Genomic DNA, 19,517 nt, shown 5'->3' with positions numbered 1-19,517 from the left:
TACTCAACAGAGATGGGCCTTTTTACTGTAATCTTACTGCTGAGCTGTTGAGTATGAGCCACCAAAATGAATTCTTATCTGATTAGACTTTGCTTGTTTTTTTTCTGTTTTCATTCTTCACATCAGAACATGACAGGTTGCCTTTGGAACATACCTGGAGTCATCAGCTGTAATTGTTACTGTTATCAGTATAAGTTAAATATACCTTTCCTGAAGTCATTCCTCTTTGTCTACTGGCATGCTGTAGACTGACTCACTGAAAGTTTAAAAATAAAGTATGCATAGCAAAATGATAAACAAAATGTTTTCAGTGAGATTTTTACGTGTTACTGTATGAACATGTTGATATTGTTCAGGGTGAAAACATCACGATCAAAGTCCTTTTTAAGGCAGTGATTAATATGGAATTTAAGTATAGGGGAACCCAAATGGGTGTCCAGAAATTAGGGTTTGAATTGCTCAATCTTTTCTCACTTGGTAATTTGTGTTTGCTTGAACATAGTAACCCCTTACCTGCATATAAGAATGAAAAGAAGAACAGGGGGAGAGACCTGTCATGATTTTTTTTATTGATACTGGAGTAACATATACAACTGACACACACATAAGTTAACAACCACTAAAATTAAATCCTTTGTTCTTAGAAAGGAACATCTATTACTTGCTTTGCCTAGCTTCACGAGGTAAAATCAAAATCAGGTGATACTTTAATCACAGTACTCAGAATCAGAGAACCACAGCAGCTTTGGTGGGTGGTCTGCACTCATATACTGATTTCTTTATTTACAATCTCCTTCCTCCCTCTCCCTCAGTCTTGTTTAAACAAGAAGTCCTTGCCATCTTTGGTAATTTCCTAGCAAAACTTTAAAAGCAATTAAATACTACATTTATTTTTCACAGTTTCTGCCGCCTTCTCATCTAGATAGTGAATTTTTAACACATTGGCTTAAAACAAAGGGTTGTTCTTGACACTGCTTTGCTTTTCATTTACTTTTCTTAAGACATTGTAGGTAATTGTCAAAGTTTCTGTAACTTTTGAGGCCCAGTATTGGTAAAATAACCTGTCTGCTGAGGGAGGATAAAGGGTTTCCTGCATCTGCAAGCCTGACTTCTAGTTTGAAACTCACGTTTTGCATATCAGTGCTTTCTCCTGTCTCAGTTCTGTCCTCTTCTGCCAGATAGAGAAGTTCATTGATACCTTTGAGTTGTTCATTTGCTTTATGGAACTCAAACACTGCAAGTCTGCTGTTATCTTAAGAGTTTGCTAGGGTTAGCTCTTTCCAAGATTCCAAAAATGTAATTCAGTCCTTTTAAAAGTGAGATTTTTAAAGTTAGCTACATTATGCAGGTAGGGACTGTTTCAGCTCTTTCACTGGTTTAAGTTCTTTTTTTTTTTTTTCATTTGTTGATCTTGTTTAAGCAGTTTTAGGGCTTTGAGATTGCTGAATATGACCCAAATACTCAGTAACAAGAATCACCTATAAAACTACTCAGGACGTTGAAGGACTGGGTCTGAGTTTTCAGATGAGCTTCATTTCTTAAAATTGTGGTGGAGGAAGAGATTATCAGAGAAATCCACTGAAAGTGTTGAAGTTTGCAGTAGGAATGCCTTAAACATAGCCCTTTGTTTCGAGTATAAGTGCAGGAAAGCAAGGCAGAGTGTAACTGGACTGGGCTGTATTCTTTTCTAAGACAGACTAGTCAGACACTGTCATACAGTTAATTCTGCCCAGGAGAGATAGGGTACAAAAATTCATCCACCTCTTCTTGGTTACACCAGAAAATTCCTCCCCTAGCAGCTGAGGAGTGGTGTGGATCCACTAATGAGCAGAATGGAACTTTTCCCAGTCAGTCTTAGCAGTAACTTTTTCCCTCACCGTGTAAGAATGACAAGTTTTTTTCCTAAATGTAAAAGTGCATTACCAGGTGGTGGTGGTGGGTTTATGGAGAGAAGGAATGTGTGTTTTTAAGCTCATTCAATTATCTTGCTCTGGTTTGTCCTCTGCCTTTTACCCACATCATTTACCTTTCCCTGCCCCTGACATGAGAATTTAACAAGCAAAATTAAAGCCTAAGGGAAAAGAGGGCAGGGAGGGGCAAGGATCCGGGTCTGTACCCTGTCAGGAGGGAGTTGCAGATAGAGAGCAGTAGGGTGGAAGTTCCCCTGACAGACCTCCTCCTCCGTTCATCACCTCTGGCTATGCAGCACACCCGGTCTCGCTGGGTGGGCTGCCAGGAATGGCACATAGCAGCACATACCTTCAGCAGGGCCCCAGCACATACCTACCAGCCTGGCTCCCTGCTCCCTCTCTGCCTCCAGCACAGACTGCCATTCTTCAGTCTCTGTTAACAGTTGCACAGCAATAACATTTTTAGGCCGTGCATTATGAAAAGATGCGAAAACCGTAGCATGTTTCTCAGGAAGTGACCAACATGTTTTTTTCTGATTAATGGAATTTTTTTACTGCTCTCTGATCTAATTTCACTGAATGCCTTCATTTTACGCCCTTGAGTAGGCTCCATTTTATCCCTTCTAGGACTGTTTTACCTTTGTTGGTTTCTCAAGTGCGAGGTTTGAGGCCCTTTCCTCTCCCATTTAACCACTGGTCTCTGAAGAGGTGAGAGAAGATGCCCTGTCCACAGAAATCCTAAACATGCTTTCAGCTTGTGCGCTGCCTGTGCTCTGGAAGCTCTGCTGCCACCATTTGTTGTTGCTTGTGCAGATTGTGGCTCTTGCCATGACTGCATTCCCCAAGGGCTGCCACGCCACCAGATGTGGGAACGGCTCTGGGAGGGAAGCAGTGGCAGAGGCACCAGGTCAGGCACTGAGTCACTCCTCAGCAGTTCTTCCTTCTCCTTATCGAGCCACAGAGTGTTCTTTGAGGGGACAAGAGATCAGAATTCATGAAAGAGCAAAGTTTTCTGTATTTGGTTGTGAAAACTGAGAACTGTTGCGTCCCTGTAATGCAGTAGAGGTGGGTGAGAGTGCAACATACAGGTCTTTGGCTCTCAGAATCCAGGTACAAATCAGAACAGAGGTTGCTTTGAAGTGTTACACTTGCAGGGTAGTTAGTACATCAGCACTGGGGTGGCACAGTGGAAAATCTAGTTGTTCTAAAAAGGGATTCCATGGAAGTAGGCAGATTTATCGTGTGTTATTGGATTAGTTTTGATGCTTCTTAAGAAAATCAGATGTCAATATTACTAACTTTAATGGCATCTCAACCACGCACTTCAGTTTTCAGATTTAGTAACGTTGTAGATTCAAAGATGTTGGTGTCTACAAAGGGAACTGATATGGCACAAAGTGTTTGCAGTTTATGGAGCAGAAACAGAGGACTTCTGTTAGTTTTTCAGCCATGCTGGGAGGAGTAAGAACTATTGAGTCAGACCTCAGCTGTTTTTTCCAAATCTCAGTAAATCGTAGCTGATCCTTGATACAAGATCTTGGTTAGGCACAACTAATTATCCATGTTATATGGATGATTCAACCTTTTTGGTTTAGCAGCAGTAAAGAAAGCAGTTGCATGAACTAGGTCCAACAAACACCTTTCTTGCAACAGCAGCCATTTGTTTTTCTGACAGATTGAATTAATTCTAGAGAAGATCAAAAGCAAATCACTTAATTTTAAAGTCTTGGCTATGACCTTACATACCTCTCTGTGTGAATATTTATAAATCATTAAATAGTCATTTGATCTTTTCTCACAAAGATGGCTAAATACTAATTTGGCTTTAAGTACGAGGTAAATACTGTTTTAATAGCTGTCTACAGACGAGCAGCAGGACTAAAATCTTACTTCAAGCAGTCTGGAGACAAGAAACGAGAAACACCAGTAAAACCCATTTTGTATAGAATATATTTACGATTGAACTTACTAGAAAACATTTACATAATTAGTTGATTCTTCCATTTTCAGATCAGTAAAAGCAGTATCTAAGCCTTTTATTATACTCTGACAGTTTCAAAACTCTAGAAATATTTCAGTGTGTTATTATCTTGATTTTCACAGATAAATTTAAGCAATTTATGTCATTTAATTGGCATATAACTCAAGAATTCTAAAACATGGATTTTGGATATCACATCTTTTGTACTGCCATTTTTGAGGTCTGATTTTCAAGATCAAAAGAAGCCATTCATCTCTTTGGGGAAAAAAAGAGGTCACATTTGTATCAGATCATTTTTGTAGCCCCACTTTTGTTCTTTTCTGTGACCATTTTAACCCAAGCAGTTTTTACTTCAGAAGTTACAGGTGGAGGCACTTGATAGTTTATTTATAGACTACCTTAATGTGAGACTGGGCTACTACTGAGATGGCTGCTGCTTATCTCGTGGATAAAATATAGGGCTTTCAGGGGGTTTTTTCCACTGGTTGGTGGCTCAACCATTTTTTTCCCAGTGCCTCTCCTGCTCTTATAACTGTCTTCCAGTTCCATCTGCGCCAAGCTTTCCCTTTGTGATGGCTAGTGCTCCTAACAATTCTGCATTACAAATAAACGCTATCAATAATAATGATAGATGCTGCACCACATATGTTTATGGAAATTCTCTGGGAATCTCTGTGTGGGAAACGGTTTGAAGTATGGTTTGAAAGGGGGTGGGCGGGGAGGTTGTTTTTTTCATTATGTGATACTCGCTTTACAAATTAAACCAAGTATTCTTGTTCCAATTTAAGACTCATTTTGGTAGACTGGCTCATAAATCAAGCTCTGTTAAACACAAGCATATTAATACATAGATTTACTATGTGGTGTTGGTTTAATTTTGATTTTCCTTTAAAAAGAATCCCTGATAAACTCAAAATGTTGTTCTTTTTTGGTTAGACTTTTAAGTACAAGTGCCCAGTATTTTACTAAATAGATCTGTTTAATTAAAATTTACTTGAACTTATAGTAACATGCTTTGATGTTATTGTCATCCTTAAATTACTTCAGATCCCTTAAATAGGAGAATTTCAGTTCTAATGCCAGGTTTGCTTTTGCTTCCCTATTACTTTATTGTGAGACTCTAAATATGTCAGAATGTCATGTAAAAATGTGATTTCAGAGTCAACAGACTCTGGTTTTCCACTTTAAAAATTACCAGCGAATATCCAGGCACAGATGTATTAAAATAATACAAAGTTTACTATTAAAATTCATTAATTATGGTAGACCTACCATAATGAAATGGGAATGTAAAAATGTATCACCCAGTGTGCTCGGGGAAAAGCTCGAAAGCATCTTATGGGTTGAAGTGGTGAATCGGTGAATGGATGAAAATTTAAAGGGATCTTTATGCTTCGTAAAGCTGATGGCCTAACATGAAGTTTAGCAACATCACTTCTCCTGTGGTTGTCTCTAGGCAGCAGTTGTGGTGGTGTTCAACTTTGCTATGGTTCTGCTGATCTTCCCTGCTATCCTGAGCATGGATCTTTATCGTCGTGAGGACAGGAGGCTGGATATATTCTGCTGTTTCACAAGGTGAGGGTGAGCAGCAGGTTGATGTATGTCCATTCTGTGGTCGCCAGTCAGTGCTTCAGTTCCTTGCCAGGAGTGGAAGTTCTTTACTGAAGCGGGGTCAGGATGTTTTTATGATTTCACTGCTAGCGACTGGCTTACATGTGCTACCTTGGTTTTTACCTGCCTGAGGGGAAAAGGTAAAATACATCTGTCTCCCTTTACCTCTCTTCCCCCACTTCTGCTTCCCCCTGCACTTTTCCCTTCATTCATACATATGTTCATTTCGATTGTTGGAGAACAACTTTTGGAAAGCAGATAAAAGCTCCACGATTCAGGAATATCTTCAAGCATTTTTAGAATGCACTGAAAGGTGTCCAGTGCCAGTACTGGGCAGTCTTGGAAAATTGTACATAACTCAGGACACAGAGAAGCCTCACTTATAGTAAATCATTATGTGTTAATTTTTATACCCTTATGCCTTTAAACCCAAATAAATAAACTGTAAAGTGACTTCCCTTTAGGTGAGTTTTTCAGAGATCTACAAGGAATGAGCAGTACCATTACAAGATAATGCTTGATAAAGTTTCCATTATGGCTGCAATATTAATTTGGAAGAATAATACTGCCATTCTGAAGAGTGTATAAATGTACTCTTACCTGATACACAGCCAGCTCTGAGCCTAGAGTGGGGCTAGGAGCAGCCTGCTGCCATCAGTGAAGACACTGCGTAGGAATTAACATCTTTTCTACCTTAGATTTTGCTTTTAACTGTCCATAACCAGGATGTGGAGAATCTACCATGTGTCCTCTTAGCCTTTTACATGCATCTGGGAGCTGATAGTTGGATATTTTAGTGTCAAAGGAAGAAAACACTTTACTAAATTTGCTTCTGAGGGAGTGGTTAGAACAGGGAGTTGATCACCCAGGACTCCTAATTTTCATTCCTGATTCAGTCATAGTTTCAGCAGATAACCTAATTAATTAGAGACTCAGAGCCCTGATTCTCAGAAATATAGGGCTCTCAGACCTGCCATTTATTGCCTCATCTAAAGTTGCACCAAATGTGTATCAGAATTCAACCCATTTGCACATGAAGAAATGCAGTTACTGAGAGCTTTCTTTATTTAGGTAGGCAACATTCTGAATTCTTCTTGGTTCTGTAGGATTTGTCCACTTGGTGAAAAATACTTGATACTGTTTACTATTATCCATTTGTCATTTCTCATATACAGGAAGAGGTTTGTCTCTTATAATTGTTATTTTTATATAAACTAGGTGTCTGTTAGGGTCTTGCATAGACTAAAATAAAGGGAATACTTCAATTATGCCTGTGATTTTGTCTCTTCATATTGCCTACCCTTCCTAGGAATGAATCGTCTTGTTAAATTTTTAGTGTTTTCTGGAATTACAAAAGATTCAGTCAGTGTATGGCGAGTGGTTTCAAGCTGCCTCCCAGAAGTCTGAGGTCTTATCCAGAAAGCCTGAATATTATTTAACAATTCCTTTAATAGTTCTGAACAGAAGATCTAAGTATGTCATGTTTTTACCTTTTGGTGCAAATATCCTAATTCTCAGCGTGGGTACATAGATGGAAACTCCCTGTGCATTCAGACTGTGTACAGCTACCTGGGTAGTGCCCTGATCAGCATGTGTAATTAATGGAGTGGGTGTGTAGATGTCAGTGTCTTCAGACAGGTGCTGTTTCCTTCTTTCCAGAGCACAGGAAATACTCTCAAAGGCCTACACACTGTGAACCGTGTCTGAGAAATATTTCCTGAAGGTGCAGAATGAAATTAACATCTAAGCATCACACTCAGTTGGTATAAACCATCTCACAGTAGTAGAAGAAGCAATCTCAGATGAAAGCATGTTATCCTGTCTACTGTGGCTGCAGTCAAGGTCTCTTGAAATGCACTCAGAGGTTTTTCTCTTCTCTTACAGCCCGTGTGTCACCAGGGTGATTCAGATCGAGCCCCAGGTGTATGCGGAGAACGACAACACTTGCTACAGCCCCCCTCCCCCGTACAGCAGCCACAGCTTTGCACATGAGACCCAGATCACGATGCAGTCCACGGTGCAGCTGCGCACGGAGTACGATCCCCACACGCAGGTGTACTACACCACAGCAGAGCCCCGCTCCGAGATCTCTGTGCAGCCCGTCACGGTCACGCAGGAGAACCTGAGCTGCCAGAGCCCAGACAGCGCCAGCTCGACGAGGGATTTGCTCTCCCAATTCTCAGACTCCGGCGTGCACTGCCTTGAGCCCCCCTGTACGAAGTGGACGCTCTCGTCTTTTGCAGAAAAGCATTATGCTCCCTTCCTCCTAAAACCAAAAGCTAAGGTAATCAGGGAACTATTCACCTGTTCCTCAGGCACTGTCTTCTGCCTTGCCTGGCAGTGGTATTAAATATAAGGAATAAATACAATTCTTGTGGAATAACAGTTCTTAATAATTTTACAGCTGATTTCTTACTTTAAAAGTTCTGTCTTGCAAGTGCTGTAGAGACATACTTTTTGAATGTAGGTTATGAGTGAGGGTTTTGGTGTCTTTTAGTAATATTAGCTTGTGAATAGGGAAATTAAAGCCACTTTTAAACTTTACTGCAATATAAATTTCTCATCCATGATTCAGAGCCCCTTCGATGAAGCTCAAATTAGCTTAGTCTTGTATTATGTATGTGTAAGGAAAAAAAAAGGATAGAAGAAAGAAAAGCTTGAAAGTAGACTGATGGATGTTAATTTTGAACCTGGCTTTGTAGTGTGATGAATTGTTAGTTCCTTTAGAAACCTAAACCAAAAAACATTTCCATTTTCTGTTGCAGATTGTGGTTATTTTTCTTTTTCTGGGTTTACTTGGGCTCAGCCTTTATGGAACTACCCGGGTGAGAGATGGACTAGATCTCACAGACATTGTACCACGGGAAACACGGGAATATGACTTTATTGCTGCACAGTTCAAGTACTTTTCCTTCTACAACATGTATATTGTGACACAGAAAGCAGACTATCCAAATGTCCAGCACTTACTTTACGAGCTTCACAGAAGTTTCAGCAACGTGACCTATGTTTTGTTGGAAGAGGACAGGCAGCTCCCCAAAATGTGGTTGCACTACTTTCGAGACTGGCTGCAAGGTAAGGGAGTGTTACACAAACTAACTTTTCTTAATTGGGCCAAAGTAAGTGTTGCTGGCACCGGAGTTGCTGCCTTCTTCAAACAGGGTCACGCAGCCAAAGGCGGCGAGCAGGGGGAGGGTGCCTGGGTGCCGCTCAGAAATCACACGGGGACTTGCTGGTTCTCCAGCAGGTCACTTAAACACAGAGAATTTATGTTTACTCCCCAGTAAGACAGTTTTGAAGCTTTAAGTGGTTATATCCATGCCAGTCATTTCTAAGCAGCTAATGAGGAGTTCTGGATTATAATTAATGGCCAAATATGGCCCACAGTCTTGGGTAAATAAATGTTTGCTGAGTGTTTTCAGAACAGTAAATGAAAAGTCCCAGTCCAATGATTTATTCTGACACAGGCTTAACTTTCAACTCTTGAGTGATCCTGTTGGCTTCATCTGGGACTGCTGGCATGAGGACAATTCAGCATGGCTTATGTGTTTTATTGGATTGGAAACTTACCACGTATTCTAGCTTTCCAATCAAGCATCCTTACTCTTTCTGCTGCACTGCTTTTTCTGTGCTGAAGAGTTTTGTATCTAAAATAACTAGTACTGTTACATCTTAGGAAATTTAACAGTAAACATAACCCTGCCAAGGAGCACTTCTCTTACCTCTGTCTTTCTATTGGGAGAATCTTCAGGAAGCTTTTGCTAACAGAAACATAAATTGTCCTGACCTAATAAGGCTGTAAATTTTAACCTTAAGTGTGCACAGGTGACCAGTGCAACCCATGATTCTTGGAGAACATGTAGGTAACAGTCAGTAACTGGGGTATTTTATTTCTTCTGAAAATAAGTCGGGCAATATTAGGAAAGAAGATGCATCTTAGTGGTAGATCTATACAAAATGAGTAAGTTTTCTGTGTGTTTAATGCATTGATAAATAATGCAAAGCAGTATTTTGGCTCTCAGCTTTGGGGTTTTTTTAATGGTTTTTAAATGTATTGGATCGATTCATTACAGTCTACTTACGGGAAGCTTGATTTAAAATATTTTGCTCACGTAAGCATATTGAGCTGTAAGGGAAGGCATTACTGGCAGGAAGAAAATTCAGCATAGCTGAGATGTTTTGCTGTATTGGAACCTTAGTATACTTTCTAGATTTCTAAGCAATCATCCTTCTACATGCTTTTCCAGATTCTCTTAAACCACTGCTGTTTGTTTCTTTTGTGGGTATTTTTTGTTGCTGTTCCAAAACAGTAGGAAAAAAAAATGTGTCTGGTGTGTCCCGCCTTTCACTTTCCCCCCTTCCCACGAGGGAGGTGGAAATCTGAGCTCGTGTTCAGGAAGCTTTATTAGTGCTCAAGCTCAACCCAGTCTGCCAGCGATAAAGTCGGGAAGAGGTGCCCTTGGATCTGCTCCCTTGCAGGCGGCTCCAGGCAGAGTGCTGGAGGCTGGCCCACTTGGTGCTGCTCCCAGGAGCGCTCGCGTTCCCAGTGCCCCTCTCTCAGGTGCACCACATCCTTCCCCAAACCACTTTGGGTGCCTCCCTGTCCCTTCCTGATCAGCCACTCGGGGCTGTGTGGCCTCGGTGCAGAGCCAAGGGCGGGGGCACCGCCTGCTCTGCAGCTCCCACGAGACCTCCCCAGACCTGCTCCTCTCCTAGGGGTGTTCCTGTTCTGTGCCTCGTTCAGCACATAGTTCCTTTTCCCATTCCAGTCCCCACTGGCCTGCCTGTCCTCATTTGCCCTCTTCTTCTGCTCCGCCGGAGGAGCTGTGAGTGTCCCTGGTGCCCTGAGCGGACTGATGGGCTGCATGGAGCTGGAAAGCTGTGGAGGAATGGTCAAGGAGAATCCAGGAAGCGGCCACTTGCTGTGGTCCCAGTGGGCATGCCAGCCCTATGATGGATGGTGCATTGCTTTGCCTGTTGATTACCCACAGTTTTAATCATTTTTATTGTTATTTAGCATTTAGGTCTGTATCCTTACTCTTCCTACCCACCTCCCCTGAAAGGGACAAAATTAATACAGCCCTGTTGCTTCATAAAGTCGCAGGCTGTCTTCACACAGTGTGATACTGCAGTCACAAATCTGTAAAGGAGGACACTGAGTAGAAAGAAGTTGTGTTTTCAAGGGGTACAGGGTGTTGATGTAACAGGGGGGAGCTAACCTGTTATACTAAAAGCTGCCACACTTGTCATAGCTGGAGAATTACCTCGGGGTGCAGGCAGTAAGAGCCTGAATAATACCTGATTGTCACCTACTGTGGCTGGTGCTGAGGGAGTCACGGGAAGGGAAGAGGAAGGTAGAATTCACAAACAAGGTTGGGTTTCAGGCTGGGTTCAGGGAGGATCCTCAGCGAGGTGGAACAGTTCTGCTGGTGTATTTTTATGTGCTGCAGGGATGGGATAATCGAAGTAGGGACAGCTTTGAACTGCATGGCTAATTCCTGCCAACCTGACTGTGAATTTAGTGCTGGAGGTTAATGGCTCAAGATGGCCTTCTGACACTAACACATTTGTCCAGCAGAGTGAGGGAAGCAACACGTGAACAAAGGCATTTTTTATCAAGGTGTCCTTGGTCTTAGCCAGACATTTTGCCTCATTTAATAGCAGTGGAGTGCTTTCTGCCTGATGTATTTCTCTTTTCAGAGATCCCCTTGTATTTTTGTTATTTATGTTTTTTATCATGTTATGTTAGCATATTTTCTGTTACTGAAAAATCAGTGGAAGAAAAGTTGACACTAATTACTCATTTTAACTGTAAATGTTAACATTATTTTTGTAAGTGACCAAATGTAAGTTAGGTAGCTTGAATTCCCTGGTGGCTTCTAATTAGGCGTGTTTTTGCAAAGGGAAATCTTATCTGGTGTTTCGTGGTGGCAGCTGTTCACATGAGTCAGTAGGAATTCCTTCCTCACCTCACCCCCATTCTTGCATCCCACATAATTTTGGATGTTGTCACTTCGGAAGCATTAAGCAAAAGTGACTGCTGATGTGAAAAAAATCCCGTATATAAGATTTTTTAAATTCCCTCAACTTTTTATAAGTTTTCCACAGAAAGAGGTCAACAAGATGCTTTTATCTTTATGCCCAGAAACATTTAATTAATCTCATTTATGAAAGATTATATGTCTTTTAGAATAATTGATATGAACATGTTTGCTTTGAAGGCAGCAACTCTCCTACTGATTTCGAAGTGTAAAGGGAAATTTTAATTATTGAGGGTTTGAAATCCTTTAGAAGTTAAGCACAACTGATAGTAGTTTATGGATATTCTTTCTGCAGACTCTTTTGCAACCACAGACTGGTACTGTTACGTGCCGATGGATTTATTTGTTACTGTGTATGTGTGGAGCCCCCTGACAGGGGGGGATGTTTGTCTGAAAGCTCTGCCCTGACACGCTATCACAGCAGTTTGTGTGCTCCTCCTGCTGAAGGGAGCCGTTTTTACTGGAAGTGAAGCTGTTCTTAGGTGGTCTCCTTGTTTTTCAACGTGCTTTTTTGACAGCCTTCTCTTAACTTCCCAAAGTTGTCTTCGGTGTGGCTGGTGTAATAACATAAATACCCTTATCTGGCCACTTTCTGAGAGGCTGACACAGAGCTGGACTTGGCACAGGAGAGATGTATTGGTATTTTTGCATGTCCTGAGCAGTGTTTCCCCTCTCTGAGGGTACCATCATACGACGCTTCTTTTAAAGGGGGCCCCAAAGTCCTTTGGTGATGCCATAAAACCTGATGGCAAGTCGTCCCCCTCCTGGGTGGGAGCTGCAGGGATCTGGCAGGCTTCCTTCCCTGTTTGGTGCTGAGCCCGCTGGGTTCCCATGGTGTGACAGGATTCCGTGAGACGACAGGGGAGGCGTTTGTGAGGGAGAGGGGAACGAGTTTGCGAGCGGGGAGCGGGTGCTCTGCCCCGGAGGCCGTGTGGGACGGGTGCATTTTCTCGTATCTCACTACAGCTGTAGCTAACCTATCCAGCCTGCAGTGATGGTTTTCATTAGGGCTCCTCAGCCCAGCTGCGAGGTGGGCCGGTGATTTCCTCCACCACCACTCTCCCAGCCTTTTTCTTCCCTTCCCTGGACATGCGGTTTGTCATCTGCTTGCACAGAGCCTCCTTGTACTGGGCTGTGGCTTCCTGTACTAAATCTGATCTGAATTTCTGCTGTGAGGTATTGAAGGGTGGCAAGGAGGAAAATAACAGTTGAGAGTGAATAGGTGTTGGCTGTGATCTTTACATGTGCTGGCAGCAGATCCCATGACTTGTATTAGCTGCACAAGTTGAACAGATGGAACAAATTGACAAAATCGTGTTCGCTCATGCTGTGCTTGAGGAGCAGCTGAGTTGCTGTTTGAAGTTGAGAGTTTGAGTGTGTTTTTTTTCCCCCCTTGTAGTGGAATTTCTGGTTATAGCATAGAAGCTATTGCCTCAGTGCTCTGCAGTAGCCCAAAACAGTTAATGAGAGTGGTGTGTGTCCTTCTCTGTGGCTCAGTGCACTCAGCCAGGGTTTTTGTGAGGCAGAGGGGAGTAAGGGGAGTGTTTCCCTTCTAGCTAACAGTCCAAATGTCTCCTCTGGTTTTAAGGTGGTGAAGTTGGATGAGGGCTGAGCTCAGCCCTTTTCTGTTCTGGCACCACCCAGGTCAGAGCAAGACTTCAGCTTTGAGTAGTGTGTACGAAAGAGGTGATAAATGCAAATATGCATATGTTTTGAGTGTGACAATTCTGGAATTGTAGTTCATGAGAAAAAGCAATTTTTATTCTAGATAAGTTTTAACTCTTTCTCATGCACTTCTGCAAGTAGAGTGCTTGGAGAAGGTGTCCAATTTGCCTTGAGGAGAAGCTGTTCGCAGGGCACAGTACATCTGCCACTTGCTTGCTCAGCTTCACTGGTCTGCACAACATGGGAAGACTTCTGGGGCTTCTCCCTTGCATTTTCTTTCTTCCCCTGCCTTTCTTTGGGCAAAATATTGAACACGGAACTCGTAGTTTTACCTTCCCGCACACTGAGAATGAATGAGGAGCCCCAAACGTAGGAGGCAGCAGGTGCATAATTTTCATCCTGATCCAACTATGAAGAAGGCATTATTCTTTCTCCTTCTGAAATTTGTAAGAGCGATTACTTACGTGCTTGTTCTGTCTTCCCTTTGCCTCCCTTAACTCTTCAGGACTTCAGGATGCATTTGACAGCGACTGGGAAACTGGGAAGATCACCTACAACAACTACAAAAATGGATCTGATGATGCTGTTCTGGCTTACAAACTCTTGGTGCAAACAGGCAACCGTGCAAAACCCATTGACATCAGCCAGGTAGTGTATCAGAGTCCGTGCTGGTTTACACAGCAATGCACAAGTCATCAGGAGTGAGGGGAGGTGCATAGAGCTTGTCCTGAGTTCTTTTTTCCAGCTCAAAGAGATGAATGTCTGAGCTACAGCTTGCTTGCATGGCCTCACTGACTTTTCTGAAGCCACTTGTTAGCTGCAGTCTGGCCTGTGTTGCAAAGTGTTCAAAATCAACGTGGGGAGTGCCAGTCCTTGATTATTCCTGGTTGGGGTGCATTCGGTGCTGCTCCTGTGTCAGACACACTCAGTTTCCATTGAAATTGTTGTGAAAAATGCTTCTCTGCATCTGTAGGTGGATGGAGTCCAGTCCTAGGCCAGGCTTTGCCATTATTTGGTTTGTTCCTACTGATTTATGCAAAACATAATGTTTAAAAAATTATGTTGATGAACGGTAGAGGAGGGAGACTGAAATCATTACGTGCAGTATCCTATTCTTGGACCATCATCACTAAATACATCTACACTGTTGTAGAACTGAGAATGGCAGTTGTTAGAGCTGCCTAAATAGAATGTGCCTGAGGTTACCACAGCACATGACTGCGTTTGTGGTAGCCACTGATAGGTGGAAATATCTATTAGATTTCAAACCTCGAAGAAGAAATTCCGCAGTAACGTAACTTCTCCTCCCTGAGAGTCATCAGTGACTCGCTGTGCTTTCAGGCAGAAAAACAGTCTTTCTAGTGAGCTTCTTGGCAGTTCTGCTTATTGTCTCTCTTTTTTGTCCCTGGCATTAAAGGCGACAGATTTACAGAGTACATTGTTCAGAGTTACTATGGTGTGTGAAACACACTGCTGTATAGCAACATGCTGTCAGCTCTGAATGGAGCTTCAGCTATGAATTAGGCAAAGTAAGTGAGTTGAAGAGAAAACCTTCAGTGAGATTTTGTTTAGCAGAGTGTACCAGGTACGCTGTGGAACAAATGCAATTGGACTGCAGCTGCTGATATAATTTCCTGTGCCTGGGAGGGAGAAAAGTGTGGTGCACCCACAGGGGCTGAGTGCTGTACTGTGCAGTTCCAGAGACAGCTTGAAGACATACAGTTGTTGCATATCCTGTGGACTAATTGAATCCAGATCCTTGGAATCCAACTTTTTTTTTTTTTTTTTTTACTGCTGTCACTGTTGTTTTTCATTTCATTAAAAGGACCTGGAACTGGAGCTGAGCCAGAATTTTAAATAAACAAAACAAAAACCACCAGTAATACTTTTCACCCACAGAGTCCTCTGTCAGAGCTCTAGCTGTGCAGGATTTGGCTAACAGAACCCTGGAAGTGTACCACTGCTGTTTACCCCACGGATGTATCTGCCCACAGTGACCCAAGTAACACAGGGCACTCGTCTGCTTTCATGATGCTGGGCATTTTCTGAATACATAGGTCATAGGAGGCAAGTGTTAGCAAAATTTATACAGATGTTGTTTTATTTTTATAGCTCTCCTCCATTTACTGGGTGGCATTTCCTTCAGTGTTAACAACAGAGGTTAACTGCACACAGACATGTATAGGGACTCTTGCCAGGTTTTCTTTCCGTGTCTTTAAATATGTTTCTTCAACTTGGTTGTTTTTCCCTCTTGGCTGCAGTCTTTTAGAATTTGGATTTAATTGATTTAGTCTATTCTGGAACCATCTGCTGATTTAGTGGTTATTGTAAATATTATATGAGTACTAATTTATAAATTAGTCACTGTTACTGTATTTTTTTTTTAGATTTTGTTTTTATTGTCAAACAATAGTTTACTGATAAGTCAGCTCAAGTGAAGATTTGTGTTCTCTTGCCTCCTGTATGGTGTTGCATCTCCAGGCCATTTGTTGAAAGCATTATGGCAAATCCCCCGAAAGCAAAAACTCGTTCTGAAAGGCTTCCAACTTCTTTTTCCATTTCGCAGTTGACTAAGCAGCGTCTGGTGGACGCGGATGGAATCATTAACCCGAGCGCTTTCTACATCTACCTGACGGCCTGGGTCAGCAACGACCCCGTGGCCTACGCTGCCTCGCAGGCCAACATCCGCCCGCACTGCCCCGAGTGGGTGCACGACAAGGCAGACTACATGCCAGAAACGCGGCTGAGGAGTGAGTGCCGTTCCTTCTTCGTGCCCTGCGGTTTGTGGGTGTCCCCGCCAGGAACCCGCCGGTGCTGTGCAGGGCTCGGGAAGCTGGGCAGGACAACACATCGTGTTACTCTTAGGGGATCCAAGCACCGTTGCAGCTCTGGCACCGCAGCAGGGTTTTATCGTGTTGCAAAAATGCTCTAAGATTTTATAGCGAGCGTTGCTTTTTTTTTTGGTGTCACCTGATAGTTCTGTCTGTGAGAGAGGCCTGGAGTTTGCATGAAACTCCTGCTGAAGTAATTCTGAAATTTCATCACTGGGATCCTGTCATGTTTGTCCTCAGTTCTTAATACCTTTTTATCAAGGTAACTCACACGCTAAGCTGCCAGCACTGATACGGCTCAAGGGCTGCTAAATTAGAGGAGTGGTCCCACTGCAGGTCCTTCAGTGCGTTCCTGAGCACCAGTGCTGGTTTGCATTGCTTTGCCTCAGCCTTCAGCTTGCTGGGAGGATTGCTGGTTGGACACCAGTGGGCACGGGGGGAGGCACAGAGGGGACAGCTGGTGCACTTGGAAATGCAGCTGGGTAACCAGCTAGCCATGCTTCAGTGTGCCCGAACCCTGGAGCTCTGTGGCAGCCAGCCAAGTCTTGTCTTAATGAAAATTTATAGTTGAGATTATAATAGGGCAAATCGTGTTAAGCAAGTCAGCTGAATGACCCTGCAGGGTCTGGAACACACAACGACAGTAACCAAATGCTTGTTGTAGAAGTGGTTTTTCATTTGTCACAGAGTAGACTTGGCATTACACTCAAAAAATGTACGGAGAGTGTTGGCGTATCAAATTATGATAGGATAAAAAGTTACATTTTTTTTCAGTAAAACATTACTTTTACATTAGTTTTTTTCCCCCAGTAATTTCCATCAGTAACAGAACACAGGTTTCCTAATCTGACTTTCAGAATATTCAGTGGAAATCTTAAAAACAACCTGATCAAGCCTAATTTTTCTTAAGTTTTGTGTCAGTGGACCTCAGTTAATCTCAGGGAAATGACCTCTGATTCCAGGTGTTCAGTAAAAACCACTGTAACAGTAATGAGGGTTAAATACATGTATTGAAAGATACCTGTTAAATTATATAGAATAGTGTGGGGACTTGATATAGGCTGTACTCATCCCATTGCACTGCATGATCAAATACAGTAATCTCATGTACTGCTTCCAGTTTCAGTTTTTTGGGGGAGTTTTAAAAATGCCATTCGTTCCAAAGAAGTAAAATTTAAATTCACCACCTTTAAGCATTTTGCTGTGGAGAATGAAGTGTTTTATTAACCACGCTCTCTGTGTACCCTCCTCTCCCCAAATGCACGTTTTAACACCGCTGTCGTTTTCTGTCATCTCTGCAGTTCCAGCAGCTGAGCCCATAGAGTACGCTCAGTTTCCTTTCTACCTCAATGGATTGCGTGAAACTTCTGACTTCGTGGAGGCGATTGAGAAAGTGAGAGCAATCTGTAGTAACTACACCAGCCTGGGGATCGCCAGCTACCCGAATGGGTACCCGTTCCTCTTCTGGGAGCAGTACATTGGCCTTCGTCACTGGCTCCTCTTATCCATTAGCGTGGTTTTGGCTTGCACGTTTCTGGTGTGTGCCCTCTTCCTCCTAAACCCCTGGACAGCTGGGATCATTGTAAGTTTATTATAAGGGTCTTTGTTGAAGTCAAATTCCTTTCAGCATAGCTCTTGCTGTAGTCGGGAAGGTTTTGTTTATGTCTGGGCTTCTGGTGGAGTATGTGTATTGCATCATTCATTATATATTTATCCAACTTGAGGGGGTAGGGTTCATGCTAAAGGTATAAACCTTAATAACCTTAATCTTCTGGCCACCTTTTTTGCAACTTTAGAGGTTTCTTAGAAAGGTACGTAAACTTTTGCCCTTGCCCAAATGCACACTAACGTAAGAAATAAAGACACAGAGGAAAATTAGGAACTTCCTTGGAGTAATTTCTAATTCTATATTCCCTCTCCCCTTTTGTCAGACACAGTTATTTTTCGAGGCAGTTGCTTGTGACTAACTTGCCCGTAAATTTTCTCACTGATTTCTGAATGCAGCCTTTCTGGAAAAAACTGAAATGGTTATGTTGTACAGTACGTACTGTGGAAAGAGTGTAACTGAGCTATCGCAGGAGAGAGAGCATGAAATTACAAACTGAAGAGAATACCCCTCTATGCTTTCTGCAAGGCACCGTAAGCCTCTCAGTAAACATTCAAGTTAAATTGAATGATGATGTTCCTGTGTTTAAATTCCATAAACTATCGTATGGTTTATAAAACGCCAGAAGTAGAAAAGCATAAAACAGTTACTAGTTTTTGTACTGTACATTTATATGACAGGTATGTTAAAAGGTAAATGTTTAGTCTAGAATATTTTTTATAGCACTTAATCAAGCAATTTATGTTATTATGCATGATTCATTAACTTATAAAATCATTTATTGTAGTGCATACTTTTTTCCCTTGGAAAAGGCATTTCTTTTCAGGGTCCACCATTGCTTTTATAAGTATGTCTATCTTTTTTTTCCTGCTTGGCTTTAGCAACTTTTACAGTTGATTCCCCAGATTTCCTCTCCTCCCTTTTCCTCAGGGTTTTTTTGGGGTTTTTTTTTAAGGTAGATGAAAGAAAAATAAAAGCTTTCCTTTAGATTTGATTGTTCACTTTGTCCATGTCAGTCCCCCCCACCAAATACCTTAAAATCTTAGAGCCCCTCTGAAACCTGAAACTTGTCAGCTGATTGTGGCATTCACTTTCTTCTGGGTTTTAAACCTACTGAAAAGTCATCCTCACTTGTATTTGCAGTTATACAAAAAAGAGTTCAAATACAGGTAGTTGAAAGTTACTTCTTCTGGAAGGATTGTCTGAGAGACAGATGAAAAAGAGGAAATGTATGTTTTTGAGGGATTTCCATGATAAGGAGGAGGAAATGGTTTTTCGGATCACTGATAGGTTTTAACCATTATGAAACTGAGGCTCAATCAGGTATCTGGTTCTTAGGAGTGTAATTTAGACTGGCTCTTCAGCAGTTTATTGCCACTGAGCAAAATGAAACAAGTAAAAGCAGCTTGTCCTTGGGAATATAGCATGGCTTTGAGGAATATGTCTTACAGTCACCACGTTTGAAATATCTTTCTCTTTCTTTGTCTGGAGTGTAATAAGTTACTAACAGATGTTTGAAATCATCTAGGTGGTGGTGCTGGCTCTGATGACTGTGGAGCTGTTTGGCATGATGGGTCTAATTGGAATAAAGCTGAGTGCAGTGCCTGTGGTTATCCTGATTGCTTCTGTTGGCATTGGCGTGGAATTCACTGTTCATGTGGCTTTGGTATGTAAAATCAAGAGGCATTTAAAAAAGCTTTTTAAAATAAAATGGTGGCAATGTCCAGACCATAAATCCTTACTTGGTGTCCTGTCAGTGACGTGATTCTCTGAAGGATTATGGTCACAGTTTTACCTGCTCTTCCGTTTGTCGTGATGGAACAGAGTTGATCTCGATGGGGTAGTTCCTAACTACTGAGTCAGCCTCCCAGG

General features: G+C 42.1%; 1 protein-coding gene across 1 annotated transcript in view; it reads left to right on the top strand.

The window, feature by feature from the left end:
• PTCH1 (patched 1) overlaps positions 1–19,517 on the top strand; it is a 41,282-nt gene that overhangs the window by 8,836 nt on the left and 12,929 nt on the right. Inside the window, exons 10-16 of the mRNA XM_050329445.1 lie at positions 5,348–5,466; positions 7,387–7,786; positions 8,268–8,577; positions 13,714–13,856; positions 15,775–15,958; positions 17,341–17,621; positions 19,174–19,311. Coding sequence (XP_050185402.1) covers positions 5,348–5,466; positions 7,387–7,786; positions 8,268–8,577; positions 13,714–13,856; positions 15,775–15,958; positions 17,341–17,621; positions 19,174–19,311 — 1,575 coding nt within the window. The remainder of the gene's footprint in view (positions 1–5,347; positions 5,467–7,386; positions 7,787–8,267; positions 8,578–13,713; positions 13,857–15,774; positions 15,959–17,340; positions 17,622–19,173; positions 19,312–19,517) is intronic.

The sequence above is a fragment of the Myiozetetes cayanensis genome, unplaced genomic scaffold, assembly GCF_022539395.1.
Source record: "Myiozetetes cayanensis isolate MyiCay16 unplaced genomic scaffold, myiCay2020 scf4, whole genome shotgun sequence".
NCBI classification, from domain to species: domain Eukaryota; kingdom Metazoa; phylum Chordata; class Aves; order Passeriformes; family Tyrannidae; genus Myiozetetes; species Myiozetetes cayanensis.
The sequence above is the reverse complement of the archived record's forward strand: the minus strand, read 5'-3'. Positions and strand labels throughout refer to the sequence as shown.